This window comes from Manis javanica, chromosome 2 (genome assembly GCF_040802235.1).
Source record: "Manis javanica isolate MJ-LG chromosome 2, MJ_LKY, whole genome shotgun sequence".
Classification (NCBI taxonomy): domain Eukaryota; kingdom Metazoa; phylum Chordata; class Mammalia; order Pholidota; family Manidae; genus Manis; species Manis javanica.
In genome coordinates this window covers 191,917,179-191,938,085 of record NC_133157.1, presented here as the reverse complement: position 1 = coordinate 191,938,085, position 20,907 = coordinate 191,917,179, and the positions used below count along the sequence as shown (strand labels likewise).

Genomic DNA, 20,907 nt, shown 5'->3' with positions numbered 1-20,907 from the left:
ATGGAGTAATAGTTACCAAAGGGAAAGGGACTGGGGAGGACAGGTGGGAAGGGAGGGATAAGGGCGGGAAGAAAAGAAAGGGGGCATTACAATTAGCATGTAGAGTGTTGGGGGGGCACGGGGAGGGCTGTGCAACACAGAGAAGACAAGTAGTGATTCTACAGCATCTTACTATGTTGAAGGACAGTGACTGTGAACTTGGTGACAATTAGTGATTTTACAGGATCTTACTATGATGATGGACAGTGACTGTGAACGGGGATGCAGGGGGGACTTGGTGAAGGGGGGAGCCTAGTAAACATAATGTCCTTCATGTAATTGTAGATCAATGATACCAAAATAAAAAAAATAAATATAATAAAATAAAATAAAGTCACTGTCCATCAGCAGAGTAAGATGCTATAGAGTCACCACATGTCTTCTGTGTATTGTACTGCCTTCCTTGTGCCTCCCCTACATTATGTGTGCTAATCATAATGCCTCTTTATCCCCTTATCCCTCCCTTCCCACCCACCCTCCCCAGTTCCTTTCCCTTTGGTAACTGTTAGTCCATTCTTGGGTTCTGAGTCTGCTGCTGTTTTGTTCCTTCAGTTTTTGCTTTGTTGTTATACTCCACACATGAGTGATACCATTTGGTACTTGTCTTTCTCTGCCTGGCTTATTTCACTGGGCATCACACCCTCTAGCTCCATCCATGTTGTTGCGAATGGTAGGATTTGTTTTCTTATGGCTGAGTAATATTTCAATTGTGTACATGTACCACCTCTTCTTTATCCATTCATCTACTGATGGACACTTAGGTTGCTTCCATTTATTGGCTATTGTAAACAGTGCTGCGATAAACATAGGGGTGCATATGTCTTTTTGAATCTTGGATCCTGTATTCTTTGGGTAAATTCCTAGGAGTGGAATTACTGGGTCAAATGGTATTTCTATTTTGAGTTTTTTGAGGAACCTCCATACTGCTTTCCACAATGGTTGAACTAGTTTACATTTCACCAGCAGTGTAGGAGTGTTCCCCTTTTTCCACATCCTCACCAGAATTTGTTGCTGTTTGTATTCTGGATGTTGGCCATTCTAAATGGTGTGAGGTGATATCTCATTGTGGTTTTAATTTGCATTTCTCTGATGATTAGTGATGTGGAGCATCTTTTCATGTGCCTGTTGGTCATCTGTATTTCTTCTTTAGAAGTTTCTCTTCAGATTCTCTGCCCATTTTTCAATCAGGTTATTTGATTTTTGGTTGTTGAGAGCCATGAGCTCTTTATATATTTTGGATGTCAACCCCTTATCAGATCTGTCATTTATGAATATATTCTCCCATACTGTAGGATGCCTTTTTGTTCTACTGATGGTGTCCTTTGCTGTACAGAAGCTTTTTAGTTTGACATAGTGCCACTTGGTCATTTTTGCTTTTGTTTCCCTTGCTTGGGGAGATATGTTCATGAAAAAGGTACTCATATTTATATTCAGGAGATTCTTGCCTATGTCGTCTTCTAAGAGTTTTATGGTTTCATGACTTACATTCAGGTCTTTGATCCATTTTCAGTTTACTTTTGTGTATGGAATTAGACAGTAATCCAGTTTCATTCTCTTACATGTAGCTATCCAGTTTTACCAACACCAGTTGTTGAACAGGCTGTCGTTTCCCCATTGTATATCCATGGCTCCTTTGTAGTATATTAATTGACCATATATGCTTGGGTTAATATCTGGACTCTATCCTGTTCCACTGGTCTATGGGTCTGTTCTTGTGCCAGTACCAAACTGTCTTGGTTACTGTGGCTTTGCAGTAGAGCTTGAAGTTGGGGAGCATAATCCCCCTGCTTTATTCTCCCTTCTCAGGATTGCTTTGACTATTCAGGGGTCTTTCATGGTTCCATATGAATTTTAGAACTATTTGTTCCAGTTCGTTGAAGAATTCTGTAGGTATTTTGATAAGGACTGCATTGAATCTGTAGATTGCTTTAGGCAGGATGGTCATTTTGACAAAAGCAATTCTTCCTATCCATGAGCATGGGATGAATTTCCATCTATTAGTGTCCTCTTTAATTTCTCTTAGGAGTGTCTTGTAGTTTTCAGATTATAGGTCTTTCAGTTCCTTGGTTAGGTTTATTCCTAGGTATTTTATTCTTTTTGATGCAACTGTGAATGGAATTGTTTTCCTGATTTCTCTTTCTGCTAGTTCATAGTGTATAGGAAAGCAACAGATTTATGTGTATTCATTTTGTATCCTGCAACTTTGCTGAATTCAGTTATTAGTTCTAGTAGTTTTGGAGTGGATTCTTTAGGGTTTTTATGTACAGTATGATGTCATCTGCAAACAGTGACATTTTAACTTTTTCCTTGCCAATCTAGATACCTTTTCTTTGTGTTGTCTTATTAATGCTTCTTTAATAAATATTTATGATAGCTTTCTTAGTTGAGCTAATTCAATTACATTCATCAGGCATCCATTAAGCATACACAGGCAATACTTAACACTTTGTTGTGTTACAATCTCATAACAGATATAGTTACCAAATTTATCAAATGCAAAAATAATAAAATATGACAGCATGTAACTAAGAAGCCAAAATCAACATTATGTGACAGTGACTCAAAGGGAGGGATACATCAGAAATACAAAGAACTTAACTATATTCTATATATGGTCATCTTATTTGGGGTGCAAGGAAATAGCTGAGTGATTCTGAAATTCCTTCCTAACCAATCTTCAAACCCCAAACACTCTTCCAACCAATTTCTGCAATTCTAGATAGTCAGACAGATCTTTAAAGAAGGCAAAAACTAAAGTAATAATGCTTAAAAACTTTTAAAGCAGTGTTTCTAAAACTAAGAACAGACACATTTCTTGAAATCTATTCTTAAGTTTCCTATGAGAATTTTTTAATTTTATATTTTTCTCTTAATAATATTCACCATTTTCAACATATGAAATATTCCATATCATCATTATTACATTTTAACTGAACAATGCCTCACCATTTTACTGCCCAAGTCTGTTTTTATGATTATGATCATGCCAATAGGTAATTTTAATTCCAGCAGACTACTAAGAAAAAATTAAAAAATAATAGTAATAAAAAAAGAATTTTAAAAAGCAGACTTAATTTGCAAATGTACCATGGGAGGGCCAAACAGCATGCCCCCTAAGTCAATCAGTCTTAGCAGTAGTTCAAATAAAGTAAATTAGTTTAAATGTCAAATACATGGTTATATAGTAGGTATGCTAGCCTCATAAGAAATGCAACTACTAAATGAGGAAACAGAAAATAAAATCTTAAATAATAATAAACAATAAAGTATATAAACAAGGGCAAAATTAATGCTACACAGAAGGGGTTCTCACAAGACACAGTGCATCAGAATCACCTGGGAATCTTTTTCCAACTATGTAACCTCTGGGAAATAATATCAAAAATGATGATGGTATCTAATAAACCATTCATTTCACTAATACAATGACAATCTAAATTTTAATACTTTTCTAGTTTCTTTATTCAAAAACTTCCATTTTTTTATAACTGTACAAAAACTATACACATAAGGTAATGATACATAATTTAATATTTAAACATTTCAGTTATACTATAATTTTAAAAAATAGAAATTTATGTAAAAACTGAGTGCGATGGTTAATTTTATGTGTCAACTTGCCAGGCCATGGGGTGCCCGGGTTAAACATTAATTCTGAGTGTTTCTGAGAGTGTTTCCAGATAAGATTAGCATTTGAATCCATGGACTCAATAAACAGATTGCATTCTCCAGTGTGGGCATCATCCAATCCCTTGAGAGCCTGAATAGAACAAGGCAGAGGAAAAAGAATTTACCCCATTTTTACTGCCTCACTATTGAACAGGGACATCTTATTTCATCTTCTCCTGCCCTCAGACTGGGATTTACCCAGTCTCTCTCTTGGTTCTCTTGGTTCTCAGGCCTTCAGAGTTGGACCCTTTGAGTAAATTACAGAATTGGCTTACCTAGGTCTCCACGTTGTAGATGACAGATTCTGGGACTTTGCAGCCTCTGTATTTGCCCCATAATAAATCTCCACTTTATTCACAGAATATCCTACTGTTCTGTTTCTCTAGAGAATTCTGACTAATACACTGAAAAATCCACAAAAATTTACCTTTGGTCAGCTACATTCTCAAACTTACCTATGTATTCTCCTGCAAGGTTTCTAAAAGAAAAATCTGAATTACACCCCTAACAGAATGATCTTAATAAAACAGGGACGAGGCAACAATTTAAACATCACAGGTCATTCTAATTCACATAGTCATGTACGAGAATCAATGGTTATTGACCCTATGTGACACATACTCTGTCAGGGAAAAAAACAACTGGCAAAACTTATTGAGTAAACTTCTGATGTGAGTTTCAACTAAAGGGTAAGGCTTTAAGAAATTAAAGTTCACTAGCTTTCTCAGAAAACCTGAGTTAATATTTAAAAATAAATTATTACTGTTATATTAATTTTTTATGGTTGGAAGAAGTATAGAGGGCTGTTAACTATTAAAATGTGTGTTCCGGAAACTAGTACCTTTGAAACCTTTACAACATAATTTTTAAAATAATTTATCTTCTACTCTGGGATGTATTTTTGCTATTCACATATTTAAGAATTGCCTAGGAATTCATACTTCTTCAAATAAACAAAGAGCCATTAGAGTAGAACACTGATTCAGGAGCACTCCTTTGCAGATTTCTTCTGTTCTGTCCTCTAATTCAAAATTATTTTCTGCTAACCTATATTAATACTAGTTTATTTTTCTTTATGCCCTTTGCTTAATTACAGAGAGGGTCCAAAGGGATTAAAATATACATACACACAAACAAAAGTCAAAAGCAAATGAATAAAAGGGTAAGAAAATTGTATCAGTGCTTTGTGCTTGAAAAAAGGCTATTATAATTAAGGTACAATGTAACTGTCTCACCCAAAATAGGTAAAAAGCAATAAGCTGATCCTAAAATTCATGTGTAAATTCAAGGGACTCAGAATAGACAAAACAATCTTGAAAAAAAAAAAGAACAAATTTGAAAAACTCACACTTCCCAATTTCAGTACTACAAAGTTAAAATATCAGTATAGTGCAACATATGATAAATATTAATGGAATAGAACTGAAAACCCAGAAACCAACTCACATTTACATTCAACTAATTTTCAACAATGGTGCCATGACAATCAAATGGGAAAAGCACTGGATATGCACATGCAAAAAAATGAAGTTGGACACCAATCTTACACCATAAAAAATATTAACTCAAAATGGGTCAAAGATCTAAATGTAAAAACTAAAACTATAAAACTCTTAGAAAGCAGATGTAATTTTTGAGATTTTGGATTAGACAATAGTTTCTAATATGACACCAAAAATATAAGCAACAAGAAACAAATGAAGTGGACTTCATAAAAAATTAATAACTTTTGTAATCAAAGGACACAATTAAGCAAGTGAAAATACAACCCATATAATTAAAGAAAAATTTTTTTAATTGTGTATCTGATAAGCAACTGGTATCTAGACTATATATAAAAAGCTCTTATGGCTAAATAAATTTTAAAAAAAGAAAGAAAGCCCAATCTGAAAACAGAAGAAGAATGTGAATACACATTTCTCCAAAGAAGGTATACAAATGGTCAATAATTGCATGAAAAGACACTCAAGATTTCTGGTTCCTGGTCCAGCAGGTAAAGACCTTAGAAGTCATCATCCCATCCTCAGAAGAAAAATGCTGAACAAACCAACAACTATTCTTATACCCATCAGGGAATTAAAGTCAGAAGGAGTCACCTGTGCCCCAAATTTGAGAGATAGGTGAATACAGATAATCACAGCTTACTGGAGCATAAGACTCCATCGAAAACTGTTAGAACTAACAAATGAATTCAAAAAAGCTGCAAGATACAAAATCAATATACAAAAATTTGTTGTTTCAACAAACTAATAACAACCTATCAGAAAGAGAAATTAAAACAATCTCATTGACAACCGAATCACAAAGAATAACATACCTCTGAATACACTTAACCAAGGAGGTAAAAGGCCTGTACACTGAAAACTCCAAAGTGATGAACACAAATAAATGAAAAGATATTCAATGCTCATGAGTTAGAAGAATTAATATTGGTAAAATGTTTATACTACCCTAAGCAATTCACAGATTTCAGTTCAGTCCCTATCAAAATAGCAATGGAGTTCTTCACAGAAATAGAAAAAACAATCCTAAGATTTGTATGGAGTCACAAAAGACCTTGAATAGCCAAAGAAATCTTGATCAAAAAGAACAAAGCTGATTTCAAACTGTATTATAATATAGCAATAAAAACAGTATGGTATTGGCATAAAAACAGCCAGATAAATCAGAGAAACAGAATGGAAAGCCCAGAAATAAACCCATGCTTAATATACGGCCAATCAATTTATGACAAAAGGGATACAAATATACAATGGAAGGATAGTCTCTTCAATAAATAGAGCTGGGAAAAATGGACCACCACATGCAAAAGAATGAAACTTAGCCACTATCTTTACACCATACACAAAATTCATCTCAAAATGAACGAAGGACCTGAGCACGAGACCTGAAACCATAAACCTCCTAGAAGAAAACACAGGCGGTAAGTCCTCCACCTTGGTCTTGGTAATGATTTTTTTGGATTTGACACCAAAAGAAAGCAACAAAAGCAAAAATAAACAGGTGCAGCTGTATCAAACTACAAAGGTCTGTACAGCAAAGAAAACCATGAAGAAAATGAAAATGCAACCTACAGAATGGAAGAAAATATTTGTAAATAATGTATCTGAAAATGAGTTAATATCCAAAATGTAAAAAAACTCATACAACTCAAAACCAAAAAAATAAACAATTCAACGAAAAAGAGGGCAGAGGAACTGAAGAGACATTTTTCCAAAGAAGATATACAAATGGTCATAGGTAGGTGAAAAGGTGCTCAACATAACTAGTCATCGGGGAAATGCAAATCAAAACCACTATGAAGTATCACTTCACACCTGTTAGAACGGTTATTATCAAAAGACAAGACATAAGAAGTGTTGGCGAGGATGTGGAGAAATGAGAACCCTTGTGTACTATTAGTGGGACTATAAACTGGTACAGTCACTATAGGAAAAAGTATGGAGGTTCCTTAAAAAAATTAATAGAATACAATTACCATTTGATCACTAACTCCACTTCTGGGTATTTATCTGAAGGAAACAAAATAACTACCTTGAAAAAGTATCTGCACTCCCATGTTCACTGCAGCATTACTGACAATAGCCAAAACATGGGAACAACCTCAGTGCCCAGGACTGATGAAAGGATAAGGAAATTTGGGTGGATGGGTGTGTATGAAATATTACTCAGCCATAAAAAAAGAATGAAATTCTGACACTTATGACAACCTGAATGGACCTTTGGGGCATTATGATAAGTACAACTCAGACCAAGAAAGACAACAGTATGATCTCAGTTATATGTGGAATCAAGAATAACTTGAACTCATAGATACAGAGAACAGATTGTTAGTTACCATAGGTAGGACAGGAGTGGTTAAAATGAATAAAGTTGGTCAAAAATTACAACCCCCCAGTTATAAGTAAGTCCTGAAGATATAATATACTTGACGGTTATAAAAGTTAACAACACTGTATTGTATATTTGAAAGTTGCTAAGAGAGTAAATCATAAAATTCTCATCATATAATAGCTGTGGTGATGCATGTTACCTTACCGTAGCAATCATTTCACAATATATACATATATCAAATCATTATTTTATACGCTTAAAACTAGTAGAGTGTATTGGATTAAAGATGGTGGTGTGAGAGGTGAAACAGAGACCTCCTCCTAAAACCACATATAATATGAAAATATAATTAATACAACTAATCCTGAAAAGGCAACAGGAAAGAAGGCTGTGACAGACTGCATACACCTGGAGGAAAGAACAGACCTCACAGAACAGGGTAACGTACAAAAGTCATAACCCAGCAGGAACCAAATACTTGCCCCACCCCAGCTCATCAACAGGAAGAAGAGAAACAGAGCAAGGAGGGGGTGGAAGCCTGGGACTGCTGAACACCTAGCCCTGGAGATCTGCTCTGGGAGCACAAACCCACATTGTGTGGTGCTCTGGTGATTACTGGGATTGGAAAGCTAAGACAGGCAGAATACCTGGAGAAACTAAGAGAAACTCATATTCCAGCTACTTGTGGAAAACAGGAATCCACATCAGGCTGATCTGAGTGGGCAGTCAGAGACTTTCTAAAAGCGAGAGGGCTGCTAAAGGGGCAAGGATTGCACAGAGCTTACTGCTCAGGAGAAAGGACAGGTAAACAAAACTGTCCAGGTGCACTCTAACCAGCAGAGTGGAAACCTTCACGATCTTCAGGCACTCCACCCCTTTGGCTGGATACACAGCCCCAAGGACCCCCACCATGATACTCAGCCTGCTGCGCATTCCTCCTGGGCAGCCTGCACCTGACTTGTAAACCAGCAAACCCTGCCCTGGCGTTAGGCCAGCCAGAGGGAAGCCCTGCCTACAGCAGCTACAAACGCAAAGCATAGAGGCTTCTATCTGTGTGCTCGGCCCACTGGTTCTGGCAGTGAGGAGGGGCATAGCAGCCGGGAAGCAGGAAACAGCATTTTCCTCCCCAAACGAACAAACACCACTCACCTGCAACCCCTGACATCGCTCCAGGGGCTGAGCAGCTCCAGAGGGTGGAGCTTCTGGGTACTAGAGGGCATCACATACAAATATGAAACATCAAAGGAACATGATTCAAAGCAAAATCTGAACAACACCAGAAAAAGGAAGGAGTGAGGTGAAACTAATCAATCTTCCTGAAAGAGATTTCAAAATAAAAATCATATACATTCTCCTGGAGGTAGAGAAAAATATTCAAGAACTCAGGAACTAATTTAGGACGGAGATCCAATCATTGAGGAACACAATGGAGGGTATTAAAAGCAGATTACATATGGTGAAGGAGAGGATAAATGAAATAGAAATTAGCGGAACAGGAATACAAAGAAGCTGAGGCACAGAAAGAAAGATCTCTAGGAATGAAAGAATACTGACAGAAATGTGCGATCAATCCAAACTGAACAATATTTGCATTATAGGGGTATGATGAGAAGAAGAGAGAGAAAAAGGGACAGAAAGTGTATTTGAGGAGGAGGTCACTGCTGAAAACTTCGCCAATCTGGGGAAGGAGATAATCTCTCAGACCATGGAGGTGCACAGATCTCCCAACACAAGGCACCCAAGGAGGACAAAAAAGAGACATATAATAATTAAAATGGCAAAGATCAAGGATAACGACAGACTGTTGAAAGCAGCCAGAGAGAGAAAAAGATCACATACAAAGGAAAGCCCATCAGGATACCATCAGACTTCCCAGCAGAAACCTTAAAGACCAGAAGGGATTGGCGTGGTATATTTAATGCATTGAAGCAGAAGGGCCTGGAACCAAGAATACTCTATCTGTCAAGATTAACATATAAATTTGAAGGAGGGATTAAACAATTTTCAGATAAGCAAAAGCTGAGAGAATTGACCTACCACAAACAACCTCTACAGTGCATTATGGAGGGACTGCTATAGATGGAAGTGTTCCTAAGGTTAAACAGCCATCACCAGAGGTTATAAAAAAGGATAGACAAAGAGTACAGAATATGATACCTAATATATAAAGAATGGAGGAGGAAAAAAAGGAGGAGAAAAAAAAGAACCTATAGATTGTGTTTGTAATAGCATACAAAGTGAGTTAAGTTAGTCTCTTAGATAATAAGGAAGTTATCCTTCAACCTTTGGTAACCACGAATCTAAAGTCTGCAAATGCAATAAGTACATACCTATCAATAATCACCCTAAATGTAAATGGACTGAATGCACCAATCAAAAGACATAGAGTCACTGAATGGATAAATAAACAAGACCCAACTATATGCTGCCTACAAGAAAGTCACTTCAAACCTAAAGTCATACACAGACTAAAAGTGAAGGGATGGAAAAAGATATTTCATGCAACTAATAGGGAGAAAAAAACAGGTGATGCAGTACTTGTATCAGACAAAATAGACTTTAAAACAAAGTCACAAGAGACAAAGAACGACATTACATAATGATAAAGGGGTCAATTCAACAAGAAGATATAACCATTATAAATATCTATGCACAGAACACAGGAGCACCTACATATGTGAAACAAATACTAACATAATTAAAAGGGGAAATAGAATGCAATGCATTCATTCTAGGAGACTTCAACATGCCACTCACTCCAAAGGACAGATCAACCAGACAGAAAATAAGTAAGGCGACAGAGGCCTTGAACAACACATAAAAACAGATGGACCTAAAAGACATCTACAGAACTCTCCACCCAAAAACAGCAGGATATACATTCTTGTCAAGTGCACATGGAATATTTTCAAGAATAGACCATATACTAGGCCACAAAAAGAGTCTTAGTAAATTCAAAAAGACTGAAATTGTACCACAAGCTTCTCAGACCACAAAGGTATGAAACTAGAAATAAACTATGCAAAGAAAATGAAAAAGACTACAATCACATGAAGGCTTAACAAAATGCTCCTAAATAACCAATGGATCAATGACCAAATAAAAACAGAGATCAAGCAATATGTGGAGAAAAATGACAGCAATAATTCAACACTGCAAAAATCTGTGGGATGCAGTGAAGGCCATGCTAAGAGAGAAGTACACTGCAATACAAGCATACCTCAGGAAAGAACAACAATCCCATATGAACAATCTAAATTCACAATTAACGAAACTAGAAAAAGAAGAACAAATGAGGCCCAAAGTCAGTAGAAGGAGTGACATAATAAAGCTTAGAGCATAAATAAATAAAATCAAGAAGAATAAAACAATAGAAAGAATCGATGAAAGCAGGAGCTGGTATTTCAAGAAAATAAACAAAACAGAAAAACCCCTAGCCAGACTTATCAAGAAAAAAGGAGAGTCTACACACATAAACAGAATCAGAAATGAGAAAGGAAAAATCACACCAGACACCACAGAAATACAAATAATTATTAGAGAATACTATGAAAAATTATATGCTAACAAACTAGATAACCTAGAAGAAATGGACAACTTTCTAGAAAAATACAACCTTCCAAGGCTGACCCAGAAAGAAACTGAAAATCTGAATAGACTAATTACCAGCAACAAAACTGAATTGGTAATCAAAACACTACCTACGAACAAAACCCCTGGAACAGATGGCTTCACCGCTGAATTTTATCAAACATTTAGCAAAGACCTAATATCCATCCTTAAAGTTTTCCAAAAAGTAGAAGAGGTGGGAATACTTCCAAACTCATTCTATGAAGCCAGCATCACTGTAATACCAAAACCAGACAAAGACACCACAAAAAAAGAAACTTACAGACCAATATCCCTGATGAACATAGATGCAAAAATACTCGACAAAATATTAGCAAACCGAATTCAAAAATACATCAAGTGAATCATATACCATGATCAAGTGGGATTCATCCCACATACACAAGGATGTTACAACATTTGAAAATCCATCAACATCATCCACCACATCAACAAAGAGGACAAAACCACATGATCTTCTCCATAGATCCTGAAAAAGTACTTGACAAAATTCAACATCCATCCATTCATGATAAAAACTCTCAACAAAACTGGTATAGACAGCAAGTACCTCAACATAATAAAGGCCATATATGACAAACACACAGCCAACATCATACTTAACAGTGAGAAGCTGAAAGCTTTTCCTTTAAGATCAGGTGCAAGACAAGGATTCCCACTCTACCCACTTTTATTCAACATAGTTCTGGAGGTCCTAGTCACAGCAATCAGACAACACAAAGAAATAAAAAGCATCCATATTGGTAAAGAAGAAGGTAAACTGTCACTGTTTGCAGATGACATGATTTTGTACATAAAAAACCCCAAAGAATACATTCCAAAACTACTATAATATCTGAATTCAGCAAAGTTATGGGATACAAAATTAATACACAGAAATCTGCTGCACTCCTATACACTAATGATGAACATACCCATAGAACAATGGAACAGACTAGAGAGCCCAGATATAAACTCAAGCATATATGGTCAATTAATATATGATAAAGAAGCCATGGATATACAATGGGGAAATGAAAGCCTCTTCAACAACTGGTGTTGGCAAAACTGGACAGCTACATGCAAGAGAATGAAACTGGATTTTTGTCTATTCCCATACACAAAAGTAAACCTGAAATGGATGACAGACCTGAATGTAAGTCATGCAACCATAAAACTCTCAAAAGACAACATAAGCAAAAATCTCCTGAATACAAATATGAGCAACTTTTTTCTGTATGCCTCTCCTCAAGCAAGAGAAACAAAAGCAAAAATGAACACATGGGACTACATCAAACTAAAAAGCTTCTGTACAGCAAAGGACACCATCAACAGAACAAAAAGGCATCCTACAGTATGGGAGAACATATTTGTAAAGGACATATCCAAAAGGGGTTAACATCCAAAATATATAAAGAACTCACACACCTCAACACCCAAAAAGCAAATAACCCAATTAAAAAATGGGCAGAGGATATGAACAGACAATTCTCCAAAGAAGAAATTCATAAGGCCAACAGACACATGAAAAGATGCTCCACACCATAATTATCAGGGAAATGCAAATAAAAACCACAATGAGATACCGCCTCACACCCATTAGGACAGCCACTATCGAAAAGACTAAGAACAACAAATGCTGGTGAGGATGTGGAGAAAGGGAACCCTCCTACACTGCTGGTGGGAATGTAAGCTAGTCAACCATTGTGGAGAGCAATATGGAGGTTCCTCAAAAAACTCAAAACAGAAATACCATTTGACCTGGGAATTCCACACCTAGGAATTTACCCTAAAGAATATAATTTCTCAGATTCAAAAAGACATATGCACCCCTATGTTTTACTGCAGCACTAGTTACAATAACCAAGAAATGGAAGCAACCAAAGTGTCCATCAGTAGATGAATGGATAAAGAAGAGGTGGTACATATACACAATGCAATACTATTCAGCCATAAGAAAGAAACAAATCCTACCATTTGTAACAACATGGATGGAGCTGGAGGATATTATGCCCAGTGAAATAAGCCAGGCAGAGAAAGACAAGTATCAAATGATTTCCCTCATTTGTGGGTTATAACAACGAAGCAAAACTGAAGGAACAAAACAGCAACAGACTCAGACTCCAAGGGACTAGCACTTACCAAAGGGGAGGGGTGATGGAGGGCAGGTGGGGAGGGAGGGAGAAGGGGACTGAGGGGTATTATGACTGGCACACATTGTGTGTGGGGGATCATGAGGAAGACAGTGTAGCACAAAGAAAGCCAATAGAATATAATTAGTTTAAATACCCACCAATGTCACATAGTAACTCTGTGGTATCTTACTATACTGTTGGGCAGTGACTGCAATGGGGTATGGGGGGGGACACAATAACATGGGTGAATGTAGTAACCACATTATTTTTTCATGTGAAATCTTCATAAGAGTGTGTACCAATAATATATTAATAAAAAAATACATAATGATAAAAAAAACTAATATAGTGTTATATATCAATTATATCTCAATGAGAAAATAATAATAGCTTCTATACTTTGAGTGCCTGTGAAGGTACTATACATATACCATTACTATTTCCTAAACAACCCCGACAAGTTGATAATAGTCTAGGTTTACAGAGGAGTGAGGCTGAAAAGGCTTAAAGAAGTTAAATCATTTTCTAAGTAAACAACAAATAGATCTAGAAACAGGATATGATGCTAGTTCTTAATCCAAAGCATGATCTCATTTCAATAGGCCAAAGACGGTAAATCGATTTATACTTATGTCAAATCCTACTTACTGGGAGTAACTGGTATGATTTATGCTTAGAAGCACTCTTACACTATTCTGAAACCCAGAGGCAAAAGATACTGCATGATTAATAATGTTGCCATGGGTGTAGGAGGACCAAAATATAGGCCCCATGTTTGCCATTTTAAAACAGGAGCACACTGTACAAGATTCAGTACCTTTCCATGGCTTCAAATCTCATGCCAGTTAGTCTCTTGACTCTGTGACTGCCAGGGAACTGTCTTCTCAGCTCCTGAAGACAAAACTGAAAAAATAATTCGTAAAGACTTGAAGAGTAGTCATTACATTACATAATGGGTACAAGGAATGGCCTACATAGTCTTCAGGTATCTTCTTCAATAATTTCACTAGTGTGAAATAATGACATGAAGTGAAATTAATCAGTAATGAATAAAGAAGGACTCTGAAATTACAGTGAGGGCAACAATAAGTTCTCTGAAACCGATCATGCCCTTAACTGCAAAAATGAGAGATCTTGAGGTCCATGAATAACTCTCAAAGAATACTATATATAACTTCTTAAAAATTGCTTCCATAACGTGCCAGGCCCCACTTAAGTGCCTACAACAGCTTCCTGACTTTTTTTCCTAACTATTGCATAAGCATTCTTTTGATAAAAATTAAGTTCTTTGGTCTAAAATCCCTAGCAAATACTATTAATACTTTGCTTCATTTTGCCCAGTTGAAATCATAAATTAATCATCTTGTCAGTACACATACCCTGATTTGGGATCATAAAACACACAAACCGTATCTATGGATTACCAATCTCATTTGACAGAATATTTATTACCCATCAACTCAACTAAATAATCAAATTATTGAGTACCTACTACACTCTCAGCAACATGTGAGAGATTATAACAGTCTCAGAAGTGCTAGAAATGGTAAGGAATATAAATGAAAAAGGTCTACTCTAGTACCCTAAAGCATAAGTAACCAAAAAAAAAAATGCTTTTAACTAGTAAAAGACACTATTAACCAGTAATAAGTTTAATATGATTTGAAGTATAGTTTAAAAGTTTATAGCTGAAAACTTGCTACACTAAAAACATTCAAGCTGGTCAAAACTGAAGATGATGTTCACTTATTTGTTTGACATCATGTAAATCTCATACTACTTAGTCAATCAAACTAACTGTAGAAATTCTGAACCACAAAAAAAAAATACTGGTCCAAAAAGTTATTGTCTAATTTGATCTCCTTTATCAAATGGCATTAGGCTACTTAAAAAAGATTTTTAAAATTTCCCTCAAGATATAAGCTGCCACCTCTGTGGATATGCAAAAGACTATGTCTCATAGGTTCTAAAGATAATCCAAAAAGGTTGAATATTTTTTACCACTGGCAGCTCCACTGGAATTATGTGTACAGCCAACAAAACGTAACTACCTTGAAAAGGACAATGGTAATTCATATGTTCTCCCGGTACTTCTACTTTGTTTTTGTGTATTTCTTTTTGACTTAAATGAGGAAGCAGCATTAAGCAGTACTGAGGAACTCAGGATCATATAACAATAAAACAACAAAACAGAAACCTCTGCTTCATCATTTGTAAAATGAATATAATATCAGTATGAAATGCAAATTGAGAAATAACTGTGAAAATAAAGCACAATAGAAGCATTTACCACAGTCCCTAGCATGAGTGTTAAAAAATACAGCTCTTATCATTCTTTTATTTTAAAAGCAGCATTAGTATTTTAAGCCACATTCTGTATGTGTTAGAAATTTCTAATAATTGAAGGTATATATTCACAATATTGTAAAATGATATTTAACATTATATACAGATCTTTCTTGATTTATGGTGGGGTTATGTCCTAATAAACCCATCGTAAGTTGAAAATATCAAAAGCTAAAGATGCATTTAATACACCTAACCTACAAAAAAAGCTTAGACTGGCCTACCTTAAACATGTTCAGAACATCTAACACAAAGCCTACTTTATAATAAAGTATTGAGTATCATGTAATTTATTGAAAACTGTACTGAAAGTAAAAAATAGAATGGCTATAAGGGTATGGAATGGTTTTACTGTAATGGCTGTTTACCCTCATGATCATGTGGCTGACTAGAAGCTGCACTCACCTGCTGCCTAGTATCACTAGACAGTATCGTACCATTAGCCCAGGAAAATACCAAATTAAAAATCTGAAGTATGGTTTCTACTGAATGCATATTGCTTTCACACCATTGTAAAAGTCAACAAATCTTAAGTAAGCTCAAGCATCATAAGTTAGGGACCACTTGTACTATTAAAGTTATTCAACAGCCCAACAGATAAACTTGTTTTAAACTATCTGCTTATATTAAACTCTGATATAGCATAATTTACCTATTAAATGGATAACCTTCACTAACTAATTTAATCTCTTCAGTAAAACTGGAATACGAAATACCTACTTAGGATTGTTAAAAAGATTTAAGAATATAGTATTCCAAAGTACTGGGTTAGCCCCACCTACACTTAAGAGTACCATCAAAATCCAGCCACAGAAAGCATTCAATACAAGCCATATACTAAGTCTTAACTGCTTATATGTAATTCATGAAGCATATTAAACATAAAATAGAATATAATTAGTTTAAATACCCACCAATGCCAAGTCATCCCGACCATAGTCTAGAGCTGCAATCATCACCTGTTCATATATGATCCAAACTAAATATACAGAGAAAAAAATGAATTTAATATAAAAATATCCCAAAAGATACCAGATCATGAATTCTTATTTCTGATATTTTAGAAAATATTACTTATAAACAGAAATTGACTTATTATATTATACTGGGAATTAAAGGAAGAAGTATCCTCACATGCTTTCAGCAACTTAAAATATTTTCAATACCTTTTACCTCTAGTTATTTAATACCTTTACTGTTCTAAAAGATTCTTTATTTTGATCAGACCAGGATCGCAGCCCTGTGAGCTTTAAAACAAAAAAGCTTTCTTGATAGCTTCACCAGCAATTATTTATCTTTCTCAAAATGAAGTATTTAATTTACTGAGAACATTTTTGAGAAGTGTCAAATTAGATAGACTGATATGAACTGCAGAAAAAACATAATGAAAAGACTGTCTTCAAAAAAAATCTAAGAAACATAAATGGAATGTGCTGAGCATAAATATAATAAAGAACTTACTATCATCTCCAAGCTTAGAAGCATATTCATTAATTAATTCTTCTCCAACTTCCACAATTTGCTCGCTGTTTCGTGAGTTTTCTTCTCTCCACTTTCTCATTTTATCTCGCATTTCTGAAAAAACCCAAAGTTTAATATATATATATATTTGATCAATGCCAAAAAATTGACAAGATGAAATCAACTCCTTAATAAACTTACACTATGTAAAAGTATGTGGTATGTCTAAGTTCATAAGACAGAAAATCAATTTAACAAGAGCAAGAGATCTTTTAGAAGACCAAAAATGCATTACAGAGGATATACAACTATCTTTAAAAATAATGAATGGCATGGGATCACTATAAAGATTCTCTATCCCTTTAAGAAACTATGTACCTTAACTTTTCAGCTTTCAATGTTCAGAAGTTGATAAAAGCTAGGTCTTATTTTCCCAGAAAAATGTATAAAATTATACTAGAAATCTCAAAAAATTCAAGGTTCTCCCAAAATTCACCCACTAACTTAAGAATATAAAATTTCCATAGTCAGTATAAGCACTAAGGCTATCAACACTGAAGGAATACTCATCACAGAATTCCCTAAATAACAATATTACTACAAGAGTACATATAATATACAAAGATACACAACTATGCAAGGAAAAAACAGCAAAAAGAATAAAATAAAGGAAATCTTTTGATTATATATACAATAAGACATAAAAGGAATAATGTAAAGAACGTCAAAAGCACTAGCAAACAAAAGAAGAGAACAGCTTTGCATATTACAAGAACTGGAGTTTTAAAGAACACCACTTTGATAACAACAGAGATAATAACTGGTAAGAAAAAAAAGTAACTAATCCAATAAACAAAAGATCCCTTGTTTACATAGTTATGGTAGAAGGAACTGTCCAATTTGCCAATCACATACATGTTTCCTTATTCTTGCCTCTGAAAATCTGACATACATACATCTAAAGTACCACCTTCTTCCTTCCATAAGATGTTGAATAGATTTAAACAGTTGAATTAAATTATTGTTGAACAGGAGTTAAATAAACAATATGCCACGCCCTAGAGAATAAATAGAAGCACAAGGAATTTTCACTGCTTTATATACATTATCTGAGTCCCTACAGTTCAAAGTCTACAAAAGAAAACAAAAACCATCATAAAACTAGACCCTAACTGACTTTACAAAAATTGTCTTACAAATGAACATACAGTTAATTCTCTCTGAAACCTAAAAATTAGTTTGAGCCACTCTGCACAGAAAGTAACCTTTAACTGAATTTCAAAGGCTGAAGAGGAATTGAGCAGGCAAACTAAAAAGTTACTCATACTCCACAGGTTAAGGGCTAAGTCCCACATGATTGCCCCCACTTCAGACACCACAAGTCACAAGTCAGGGCCACCAATATTTCTAACAGACTGACTATAAAGTCAAGGGTTCCCACAACACCCTCCTCAAGTTTGGTATTTTGCTGGAATGGTTCACAGAACTTAGGAAAATTCTTCACTTACTATTATTACTGGTTTATTTTAAAGGATACAACTCAGAAACAACCAAATAGAAAAGATACGAAGAGCAAAGTAGTGGGTGGGGGAAATCAGAAGAGCTTCCTAGCCCTCTTTTGGGTGAGTCTCCATCCCAGCACCTTATGCTGTTCAACAATCTGGAAGTTCTCCAAACCTCATAGTTCACGGACGTTTTATGGAGGTTTCATTCCACTGGCCAACTGATTAAATCACTGGCTATTGGTTATTAATTCAATCTCCAGATCCTCTACCCTCCCCAGGTGACTGAGGGGTGAGACTAAAGTTCCAATCCTTTAATTACACCTTGATCTTTCTGGTGACCAGCATTCATCCTAAAGCTATCTAGCTACCAGTCATCTCATTAGCATTGAAAAAGATACTCTTCTGACTCTAGAAATTCCAATGGTCTTAGAAGCTCTTGTCAGGAACCCAGGACTAAAGACCAAATACTACAACAGACATTCCTATCAACTCTGTTACTTAGGAAATTATAAAGGTTTAGGAGCTCTGTGCCACGAACTGGAGGCAAAGACCAAATATATAATCCTTATTATATCACAATATAACATATGTTATCTTTAAATCCATAATTTGGTTCTTAGAACTCATTCAAACCATATCCCCTGTACCACAGTTGACTTACACCGTCTTAAACCCACATTCTCTTTCAACCTGGCATATAGTTATTTTAAAAGAGTAAGAGCCTTGGGAATGTATTTAGTGTTTTGCAGATCTGTTTCACAACACTGAACTCCTTGCCTATATTCTGACACACAAATTAAGAAATGATAGTCCAGATTTATTAATAAAATAGGCTGTTTGAATTCAAGAATTATCATTTAATCTATTGATAAATTCTTAACTTGCTTCAGAATAGTAATTATCTGCAACACTCTTTAAGAAACAATTCCTGCCCATAACCTAGATACTAAAAGAAAACTGGTTCCTATCTTTTTGTGATTCACCAAGTCTTCCACTTCTATCACTCACTGTCTACTTATTCATAACCAAGGTATACTACTGAAAAATCATATTTTAAAATATTCTCCTTTCATCCATTGATATATTATTCCCCATGACTTCTAGCCATTAAAAAATGTATTAATACATTATCTCTATAACATATGCTAGAAATATAAAGATGAAAAAAGAATCATCCCTTGTGCCTGAGAAACTGACAAGCTAACAGAAAAACTGTAGACAACTGCAAAATCATGGGTAAAAGCTAAAATAGTGGTATATTGAGAGCATTAAGCAAGCAAAGTGAGGGAGAGATTAATTTAATCTGGCACAGAGAAAGGGTTAATGAAGACTTCTAATATATATGAGTTAAGCGCTAAGGATCAAAGAGAGTTTGTTAGATGAAGTTTATAGCAAAGAGCATAAACCATGGTATAGCAATGAAAAGTAGCTGATGTTTCAGAACTGGGATACTGTCCAACCCACTTAGATTAGGGGAAGAGGGAGAGGAAGGCAACTCAATTCCTTCAGGTCACTTCAGAATGGAACTAAGGCTAATTCGTCACTGATCTAACTCCAAAAACGAGTACCAGGGGCCCTAAATAAAACCCTGAAGGATCACCCTTCAAAAGAGGAAAAATTAGGAAACAATAGCACTTTTTCTCAAGATAAATAAGGGAAACAAAAAGATCCATTGACCCAAATATTTTGTTATTTATCCATGCTCTGAATTTTAGAAGAAATTCAATTTTTCCCATAATTCTTTTTAAAAAGCAAACTCAAAAGTAATTCAGTTTTGCTCCATTATTCTTTTCGTTAACCAAAGGTTTTTCCTGTTTCAAAACTTCCACAAGGCAAGTACCTCAACATAATAAAGTCCATATATCATAAACCCACAGCCAACATTATACTGAACAGCAAGAAGCTGAAAGCTTTTCCTCTGAGATCGGGAACCAGACAGGGATGCCCACTCTCCCCACTGCTATTTAACATAGTACTGGAAGTCCTAGCCACAGCAATCAGACAAAACAAAGAAATACAACAAATCCAGATTGGTAAAGAAGAAGTTAAACTGTTGCTATTTGCAGACGACATGATATTGTACATAAAAAAACCCTAAAGACTCCACCCCAAAACTACTAGAACTGATATTGGAATACAGCAAAGTTGCAGGATACAAAATTAACACACAGAAATCTGTAGCTTTCCTATACACTAACAATGAACCAATAGAAAGAGAAATGAGGAAAACAATTCCATTCACAATTGCATCAAAAAGAATAAAATACCTAGGAATAAATCTAACCAAAGAAGTGAAAGACCTATAGCCA

At 35.3% G+C, this 20,907-nt stretch overlaps 1 protein-coding gene across 2 annotated transcripts in view; it reads right to left on the bottom strand.

Moving 5' to 3' along the window:
* Positions 1–20,907, bottom strand: part of EMC2 (ER membrane protein complex subunit 2) — a 59,041-nt gene that overhangs the window by 29,672 nt on the left and 8,462 nt on the right. For both annotated transcript variants that reach the window (XM_017659741.3, XM_017659740.3), the window contains exons 2-4: positions 17,094–17,207; positions 16,547–16,611; positions 14,104–14,189 (exon numbers count right to left, since the gene is read on the bottom strand). In XM_017659741.3, coding sequence (XP_017515230.1) covers positions 14,104–14,189; positions 16,547–16,611; positions 17,094–17,207 — 265 coding nt within the window. The remainder of the gene's footprint in view (positions 1–14,103; positions 14,190–16,546; positions 16,612–17,093; positions 17,208–20,907) is intronic.